The sequence below is a fragment of the Nerophis lumbriciformis genome, linkage group LG04 (genome assembly GCF_033978685.3).
Source record: "Nerophis lumbriciformis linkage group LG04, RoL_Nlum_v2.1, whole genome shotgun sequence".
NCBI classification, from domain to species: Eukaryota; Metazoa; Chordata; class Actinopteri; order Syngnathiformes; family Syngnathidae; genus Nerophis; species Nerophis lumbriciformis.
In genome coordinates, this window is record NC_084551.2 from 10,492 (window position 1) to 20,540 (window position 10,049).

At 41.8% G+C, this 10,049-nt stretch overlaps 1 protein-coding gene across 1 annotated transcript; it reads right to left on the reverse strand.

Annotated features, from left to right (window-relative positions):
* Positions 1-211: 211 nt before the first annotated feature.
* On the reverse strand, positions 212-9,161 carry rpz5 (rapunzel 5). The gene is made up of 2 exons (XM_061947001.1): positions 9,022-9,161; positions 212-1,974 (listed from the first exon to the last, which is right to left on the reverse strand). The coding sequence occupies exon 2, from the start codon at positions 1,927-1,929 to the stop codon at positions 748-750; it is 1,182 nt and encodes a 393-aa protein (XP_061802985.1). The 5' UTR covers positions 1,930-1,974; positions 9,022-9,161; the 3' UTR covers positions 212-747.
* Between the last annotated feature and the right edge of the window lie 888 nt (positions 9,162-10,049).

The window sequence follows — 10,049 nt, forward strand, 5'->3', positions numbered from 1 at the left end:
TGTTGGTTAATGAAACAATAGACTTGGCTGACAAATCTTTATTTGTGAATATTGCCCCATTACAAATGTTTACATTTGATCATATCATTCATATTTGACATACAATCCCACTGCAATACCAACTTCAAGGCTCCACCACTGATGACGACAAAAAGGAGTGGACATTTATGGCTCGGAAGTTCCGCGCTGAACATTTGAATGAATTGTGTACAGTGGAACCCGTTTATGTTGACGCCACTCAGACTGTTGACATTAGCGGCTGTTGACATAACAGAAACTTACCATTGTTTACACATTGATGGCCGACAATTAGGGATGGCTCCCTGTTACATTTCAACCCCTATGGTACCAATTCAACACTAGCAATTTTTTCTACTTGCTTTGTTGGCAAGAAAAATTGTCACATTACTGACAGGCAATTTGGCATAATCCGCTCTGAGTGCCTCGCTTAACACGACAAAGTTAACAAAATATGGTACTGTTTGATTTTACACGTGAATCGGTATCTGGTAGTACTGACGGAATTAGGTTGGTACTGATAAAAGTACTGAATTTTGTACCTGTCCAAGTAAAAATAAAGGCTGTTTGAACCTTTTTGTTTGTGCATATTGCGGTTTGTTGACAAATAAGTGTTGTCAACTTAAGCGTGTCCCACTGTATTAACAAGAGTGAAGTTACAGATCTCATTACTCGACATTAGCAGGAATCCATTAAAGATCTTTACTGAGACGATGCTATCTTCTCCGCCTACTGCGGGTGGATGCACAGGAAGGCTGGTTTATGTTTGCCATAGTAGTAGGTCTCCACGCTGAAGTTGTTGGACTCCACCAGCTCCTTGTAGTGGCTGATGGCGTGCACCAGGCAGTTGGGGAAACATTTGTTCAGATTCAGCGCCACCGCCATCATGTCTCCCTTAAGTTTTTGCTTCTCGATCTGCTCCCTGATCTGGATCTTGTCGATGGGCTGAGGGTCCACGCAGAAGGACACCACCACTTTGATCTTGTTGCTGGTGGTCATGTCAAACCAGCTGGCGCCGCCGCTGCCGTGGGACTTCTTCCCTGCCAGCCAGTTGTAGAAGAAGATGCGCTCCTTGCCGTTGAAGGCTCGGACCGACCACTTGACCCAGTCGTACTTCTTCACAAGGGAGTCCAGCAGTGCTCGGGTGAAGTCCTCATTGACTGTGCCGGGGTTCTCCTCCAGCTGTTTCTCCAGGTCCATTTTGGCCTGGTCCATAAAGGTCTCTGTGCAATGATCTACTGCAGTTTTCATCCTTTTCTCCACCGCCTCCATTCGGGTCTGCCACTTAGTCATCAAGTCCCTCTCCACCGCGCCCTCCTTGAGGGCGGCGTAGCCCATGATGGCGATGAGGCCGACGACGAAAAGCTTCTTCAGCGAAGCGCAGAATTCCTCCACTGCCCTCCTGCTCCTCTGCTCTGTGGCAACCACCGTGTCCAGCATGGGATCGCCTGAAGTGTTCTCTCCCATGACGGCGTTGTAGAGAGCGTCCAAGTTCAAGTCGCCGTCTGTGTTCTCGTAATACTTGAGGAACTTCTCCTTCTTTTTCACTTTCCAGTCTGGCTTGGCGTTGAGAAACTCCTGGAACTTTTCATACTGGCCGAGCATCTGAGCCTCACGGTCAAAGTTCTGCTTGTTCATGGACGTCCTCTGTAGCTCCAGAGCAATTTTATCAATCTCATTCTGGATGCCCAACACCTTCTCATTGACCTCTTCTATCTTCTTAGTCAGGTAGATGGCCTCTTTGCTCTCGGGGTTGTTGAGGATCTCGGCCGAGGCCATGAATACGGCCTCCAGGATGGGGTGGATCTGACCCACGGTGGCGGCCAGCACCTCCGCGGCTTGACCCATGATGTCCACCCCTTTCTCGATCTTGTCCCTGTTCTCCACCAGCCAGTTTGCCACACTGTCCATGGTTGTGAATCTTGCTTGCTCAATGACCCTGAGCTGGAGATGTTTCTAAAAAGACGACAAAACGAGAAATGTGTCATTTGTAAGGTGCTGCACCCTGGCCCACCGTTTGCAATCCTAAAGTTGGTCAACTCTGGCACATTTAAAAGAAGTGAGCTGGGGCTCGCAGAAAAGTTGCTAGTCATGCCGTGGGTTAGAATTTGGAAAGCAAGAAGCTTGAGAGGGACATTGTCCTGACACGCAAAGCGCCACAGGTCATGTCTGCACTTGCTGTTTCATTTTTGTGACCCTCACAATCTCACACAGACACACACACATTAGGGGGATGGGAATAGCAAACCAGTTCTAGTTGAGAACCAACTCCCAGTGTTTTAAATCCTCGGAATCATTTGACATTTTTGTTGACATTCCCTTATCGATGCCTGGGCACCAGAGCGCCGCATGAGTCCTTCACGAGGAAGTATGACAACAGGTCAGCTAACAACAATTGCAAAGTTCATATTTCATCAGAGGGAGGAAATACTACGAATATAGAGAAACATTAGCGCTTACAGAATGTAATAACTTTGAATACATGATCTCTCCTTTCCAGACGGAAGTCAATCTCCACCACCGGCAAGACGTTATTTGCTGTAATTAACTAACTGACTAACAATCCTAGTTGTAAAACCTGCTATTGTTAACTGTAAACATGAAAGTATTGCATCACACGCTGGGCTGCCACGGCCTCATTTGGGGGAGCAGAATTGTATTTGGAGCCCATCCCCCATTACATTTTGAAACAATCTCCATACTTTCTTCATCAAACTTGAATTCAATTTGATGCATGTTTTGTACTGAAACAAAATTATGAGACATAAATTGTTCAACTACTATTTTTTCGTGAAAATGAACAATTTTGGCATTTTTAAAACATACATGTCTCCAGATCCTGCCACACCTATTTTGTCTGAGATTTGAACCCAATGCCTCGGCTTTGTAGAAGTAGGACTTGTGCTCTGCACCACGGGGGCCACTTTCAATTCTGATCAATGAATGTCGAACAGCCTGTCGGTCCATGGTCACATGTGTCTACTAGCAGGTGACAGATGCATGAATTATAATCTACAATTGACTTTTAGCAAGTTTGAGACCAAGCAGAAGCAGCAGGGTGTCAACAATAGCAGCTCACTGCTATCAATGCACCGCTAAAATAGTCCGTCTGCGTCAGCGCTTGTAATAACAATATCACTCATGTTTGCTTACTTGTAATAACAATATCACTCATGTTTGCTTACTTGTAATAACAATATCACTCATGTTTGCTTACTTGTAATAACAATATCACTCATGTTTGCTTACTTGTAATAACAATATCACTCATGTTTGCTACATTCAATTTGACAGTTATTTATACATAAATAACTGTCAAATTGAATGTAGCAGTTATCTGTCATTATAAGCAAAACCTAATTTTTGTATTTGTAAACCTTACTAAATTACCTGATTCTTGTAAAACTCAAATAGATACAATATTTTAGGCATTTTTAGACATAATGCATGTTCAGTTTTGGAGTTATGTTTATTTAACTTTTATATTTGGTATGACAGTTTTACTGTCATTATGAATTAAAAAAACTAACTTGCGTATTTGCAAAACTTACAAAAGATCATTTTTCTAGAAAAACTAACAAAGATACATGTCTCCAGGCATTATTAGACATTTTGCATGTTTGGTGTAGGAATTATGTTGAAAAACATTTTTACTGCTTTTCTCGCATTATCTCAGGATTTTAAGAACATTTTTGTCATATTGAGTAAAAAAACTACTTTTTGTGTTTGCAAGCCTTAAAATAGCATATGTTTCGAATAAAACTCACAAGGATGCATTGTTTTAGGCTTTATTGGCCTATTTGCATGTAGTATTATGAAGTTATGTTTAAATAACTGTCAAATTGAATTTTGCAATTATACTGTCATTATGAGAAAAACCCAATTTTTGCATTTGTAAACCTTACCAAATTACCTGTAAAGAGATGTACTTCATCACCTCCCCTGGTTATTGCCTCCAACTCAATATATTACAACAACATTGCTGTTTACGGCAGACAAACTGCTTTACGGTAGAATAAAACATAACTGCTGTTGTTGTGTGTTGTTACCGCGCTGGGAGGACGTTAATGAAACTGCCTAACAATAAACCCACATAAAAAACCAAGAACTCGCCCTCGATCATTCTACAGTTATAACGTGTTTGGGTAGGCACGCTGTTTATATTGTGGGAAAGCGGATGTGAAAACAGGCTGTTGACACGTCACTCAGGTCCCCATGGAGCTGGAGGGGGCGTGGCTTCCAGCTCCACTTGAATTTCGGGAGATTTTCGGGAGAAAATTTGTCCCGGGAGGTTTTCGGGAGAGGCGCTGAATTTCGGGAGTCTCCCGGAAAATCCGTGAGGGTTGGCAAGTATGGTTTTGGAGTTATGTTTATACATTTTTAACATTTAGTATGACAGTTATACTGTCATATTGAGTAAAAAAAAACAACTAACTTGTGTCTTTACAAACCTTACAAAAAAAATTTTTCCCCCAGTAAAGCTCAGAAAGATACATTTCTCCAGTCATTATTAGCCATTTTGCATTTGTCGTTTAGGAGTTATGTTTAAAAAACTGTCATATTGAGTGTGGCAGTTATACTGTCATTATGAGTAAAACCTAATTTTTGTATTTGTAAACCTTACCAAAATACCAGATTCTAGTAAAACTCACATAGATTCCATATTGCAGGTATTTTTAGAAGGATTGCATGTTTGGTTTTGGAGTTATGTTTATATAACTTGTCAGGTCAGGACATGTAAATGGAGTATTGTTGGTGGTAAAATGGGAGGAGCCTCCATCTGTTGACTCAATTGTTAGATATTTATTTAGCATTTCGAATGCTTAAAACATTTGTGTTGTTGTCTTACATAAGGATTGTGAATGATAAACACCACACCTCTTTCCAATTGGTGTGTATTTCCTGTATGACTGATCTAATGATATGGTCAGAGTGCAGAATTGTTACGACAGTGATGTCAATCTCCAAAAATAGCCAAAGGTTATTTGGAGCGGAATATTCCAAATGGCGGACTGAATTTATGATGTTTAAACGGTATTTTCACATACTTTGTGAAAATTATTTCCAACTCACAACACCCACTCTTTCCTGAATATGGAACTCTGCCATCAGGGAGAAGACTCCGGGTCCCACTATGCAAATTTAACCGCCTTAAATTATCATTTGTCCCAGCCTGCATTAAGCTGACCAACAATGTGCAATAGAATTTTAATACATAGGTTAGCACTTTTTTAGCACACAGCACTTTAGCACATAGCACTTTAGAACTAAGCACTTTAGCACACAGCACTTTATCCATGAGCTCTAGTGCAATGCACATTGGTACTTTATCTTTATCTCCATACTGTAGATTTGATGCCTACATCAAAGTGCCACCTATGTCTATCAAGCTCCATGTTCTGATGTTTAAATGTTAGTTGTATGGTTGTGGTTGTGTCTGTGCTTGTGTTTTTGTTCTGTTGTTTTTGGGTATGTTAAGAAAGCAATGATGCACTGTGCCCAAGACAAATTTCCCCGCGGGGACAATAAAGTTGAACCTTGAACCTTGAACCTCGGACCTTGTTGGATATGCTTTAATGGACACAATGAAACTTAAATAAGCAAATAAAGTCAACTAGTTTTTTCACACTGCTGCTACTTTAACTGTTGTGTTTATGCACTCATGTTTCTTCTAAACTAAACAAAGTTGATGCTAATCAACCGAATCGTTAACCAGAATGGAAAATGGAATATGAATGGTAAAGATGTTGTCCATTGCCGTCCCTACACACGGATGTCCGCCCACTGCAAATATCAACATGGAGCTAATGAGTTCTGACGCAACATGGCTGCACTCTCTGGTCATTGTCCACCCCCAAAGGCTAAAGCAAACCCAGATGTTCACAGAGGAGGTGGTTTATTCCTGTTAAGTCTTATGTTCCGCTGAGACATGATCTAACTTGCTGCTTCACTCGGGGAGTCAATATTGTGTTAGGGAAAAAAAGGCACACCCAAAAAGCCTGGCAGAATTAAAAAAAAAAGACAAGACAAAAGTCAGCGCTGCACTTGTCTAACTCGGTAATCACGTCACCACTCGGGCCGCAACACACTCAAACATGTGCTTGCTATGTGAAAGGACAAATAGGTATATGCCATCATAGTTTGCTATGTGAAAGGACAAATAGGTATATGCCATCATAGTTTGCTATGTGAAAGGACAAATAGGTATATGCCATCATAGTTCATGAAGTCAGGAAGGAGAGGACACGCCTCTTGATGATAAAACATAGCCTTTGATCCTTAATCAGTTTTCCCAGCACACATCTACTGTACATCTACTGTACAGCAGGGCTGCACAAACCTAAGCCCACGTACAGAAGAAGAGGTTTAATGCTACCCCTTTTCTATTTAGATGATATCTATATTTCTCAATTGGCACATAATTGAAATCCATCAAGAATAATTGATGAAATAGTTGAATGATTTGTCATTGACATAACGAGATGAATACGATGATGTCATTTATCAATGAAGTTCCAAATGTTTACCATGATTGTTCTTCTTTGGAATCGCTTTGACTTTCTTAAACTTGTACTCTTAAAGTTGGGGTTAGGTTATGCGTTAGGGTTTGGGATAATGATTAGGGTTATCTAAGGGTTAGGGATTAGGATGGATATCAGGGTTGGGTTTAGAGTTGGGGTCAGGTTAGGGTTTAGGATTAGGGTTAGTCATACTTTTAGGGGTTAGGTTTAGCATTCCGGGTTAGGGATTCTGATTGGAGTTATCAAAAGGGTTTGTGTTTAAGATGAGCAAAGGGCTTGGGTTTAGAGTTGGTGTTAGGGTTTAGGATCAGAGTTGAAGCCCCAATTGAGAACTTTCAGTTTTGGTAGATTTTGGCGGCGCCAGTGGACCAAAGCGGTAGTTTTCTGCCTGAAGGAAGAGCACATTTCCCACATCGCAGAAAGGACTGCAAACTGACAGGATTATAGCACAATGATTCAGCAAGACTGAACTTTCCACAGCAGGAACCGACTTATTTGACTCAAACTTTATATTTGCACTTTGTAGTCATGGCATTGTTTTTGTCTTCATGCAGTACTTTTGAGTTGGTTGTGTGTCAGTGTGGAACTGACAACTATCAAGCTGCTGGCTATTTATTGCTACTACGCAAATTTCCCATAGCTAACATTAGCATTAGCATTTTGAATTGAACATGGAAAGTCACTTACTAGTCCAGCAGGAACAGAACTAAGCAGCCTCTCCTGGTCTTTGAGCTCACACCAGCGAGTGAAAGCCGAGCCAATGTTGATCCTTCATTGTCCTTTTAACTGAGTAGCCTCCATTTTTCTTTTTTTTTGTCTCCTCAGGCAAAACTTTTCGTTTCTTTGGTTGTTTTGCAGCTTCTACCATGATAGTAACGCAAGGCAGCACATTTGTAGTCTTTTGTGTGGCAGGGTTCCTGTCACCCTGCTCAAAGTTGTTAAGTGTCAATGAGAGCGACACAGGCCATGACACAGGTGTCAATCAACTGGTTGTCAGTCTAGCATGGATCTTCCCAAAAGTTATGAAAATATTTTATGAAGGTTGAAAAGTTTCTTAGTGCTGCTTTAATCATACCTCTGGGGATTGGGGTTAGTGTTATGGCTAGGGTTAGAGTTACATTTAAAGTTGTTAGGTTAGGTTTAGCATTATGGTTAGGAATTATGATTAGAGTTATCAGAAGGGTTTGGGTTTAAGATTAGCAAAATAGTTGGGGTTAAGCTTGGTTAGTGTTAGCATTAAAGTTAGGAATTCAGAATTGCATTAGGGTTACGTCCAGCATTAAGGTTTGGTTTAGACTTTAGTTTCAAACTGGGGTTAGGTTTAGATTTAGGGTTTAGGGTCAGTGTTAGGTTTAGCACTCAGGTTTGCGCTAGAGTTACATTTAGAGTTGGGGTTAGGTTTAGCATTAGGGTTAAGGATTTTGATTAGGGTTATCTGAAGGGTTTGGGTTTAAGATTAGCCAAAGTGTTGGGTTTAGAGTTTAAATTCGGGTTAGTTTTAGGGTTAAGAATCGGTGTTTGCAATAAAGTTAAAGATTAGGGTTAGGTTTAGCATTAGGGTTCAGGTAAGTGTATAATCTAGAGTTAGGGTTAGGTTTAGTATTAGAAATTAGGATTAGGGTTAGGGATAACTGTATGTTTAGGGTTTTCAGAAGTGCCAGAGTTGGAGTTAGGTTTAGCATCAAGGATAGGGATCATGATTAGGGTCATCAGAAGGGTCAAGGCTGGGGTTGGCATGAGGGTTACGTTTGGAGTTGGGGTTGGGCTTAGGTTTAGCATTAAGGTTAGGGATTTGGGTTAGCACATTTTGTCGAGTTTAGAGTTAGGGATTAGAATTTGGGTGAGGGTTACTTTTATGGATTAGGGTGTTAGGATTACCATTCGGGTTTTAGTCTGGATTTTGGGCACTTTTGCTGTCAGGCAGAAATGCAGTGAAGCATAAAAAGTCATTTGAAGGTAATTGTTGATGCGAGAGAGAAAGGGCGAGGCTCTCTGTGTGCTTTTCAAACATGCAATCAAATCCCCGAGGAGTGACTGTGCAGACTGTGGCCTTCAAATGTATCCTTCCCACCGCGACACTGACACCAAGATACTATTCAAAAAGTCTTCCTCATTCTTTTCAACTTTCAGTGCCTCGTTAGTTGCTGAAAGTGGACTTTCCAATCCTGGTCGTATGGTCCTCACAAAACCTCATAAATGTGGAGTTAGTCGCGAGAAACATGTTGAGTCTCCACGCTTTTGGACATCTTAAGTGTAATACACGCTAAAATGTCCTTATTTCTCTATTTTAGGGCACCTTAAGTGGAACACACAATGGTGTTGGTGTCTCTTTTTTTAGACATTTTTGGTCAAAAAGGTCACTTGCTGCTCACAAATCCAAATAAAATTGGAAAAAAAAGTCTTCTATTCTTTCTATTTCCACTTTGTGAATAAGGTGCTTTGAAGAGTTAAGGATGGAAAGGAAAGAAGGAAGAAAACTCACCTCAAGTGTTCTCCCAAGTAATCCGGCTGGGAATGTGAGCGCCAGCCTCCTTGGGATGTATATATGCACTCTCTCTCTCTCTCTCTCCCTCTCTCTCTCTCTCTCGCCCTCCCTAGGTCTCGTCACTTCCCCTCTGGAACTCCTCCATCCTTTCCCAGCATTCCGGGGGAGAAGCCGATGGACGTGAGAGAGATAACACTCGCCATGCAGCGTGTTGTCAAACAGGGAGGTGGGGGGCCACTTGCAGCCGGGTCGCCCTCAAGACAAAACCCCCCTTGTTGTGGCTAGCAGCTGGTCGCCACGGCAACCGCACCGGCTCTGCTCCAACTTCCCAGCATGCATGGCGAGCTTAACTTCTTATCATGCTGGAGTTGTTCTGCAACTATAACAACAAATTCACTGCAAGCCATTAGGGATGGACGGCTATTGGTGGGCGGCGTCACGCTTTGACGACTTGGATGATGCGGGCAAAGAATCAGTCGGTCACAGCGTCGCCCGATGAAAGAGCGCCTGTGTGGTTGCAGCCTCCATTCTTCTTGTTGACTCTACTGGGGCTTGTTTTATGTACGGAAGGATGACTTCCATAAATGTCATTCAAATGGAACAGCTTTTATTTTGAAATGACAAAGGAGGATCAGGACCAATAGATGAAGAAAATAAGTCACGTCATTACGAGACTCAAGCCACAATCTGCAGGAGCAAGCTGGTCATTTCATAACAAAGTTGCAATGTTACAAGAAAAAGTTTGGCTTTTGTAATATTAAGAGAAGCAAGTGTCACGTGTGGTGCGCATGGTGATGCGGGGTTTTGTTCTCCCAAGATGCAAGGGACGAATCCGGACAGGACTTGCAGGTAATAACTTGATTTAATAATAAAACAACACAAAACTGGTACAAAACCGACTGAGAAAGGTGCCGAGTGCACCGGAAGCTAAGGCTAACACTTAGCACAAACTATGGAACTTAGCTGAGTCTAGGAAACAAGAACGAACTTACGTGGCAGTCGCGTGATGCAAAAACAAAGAAAGC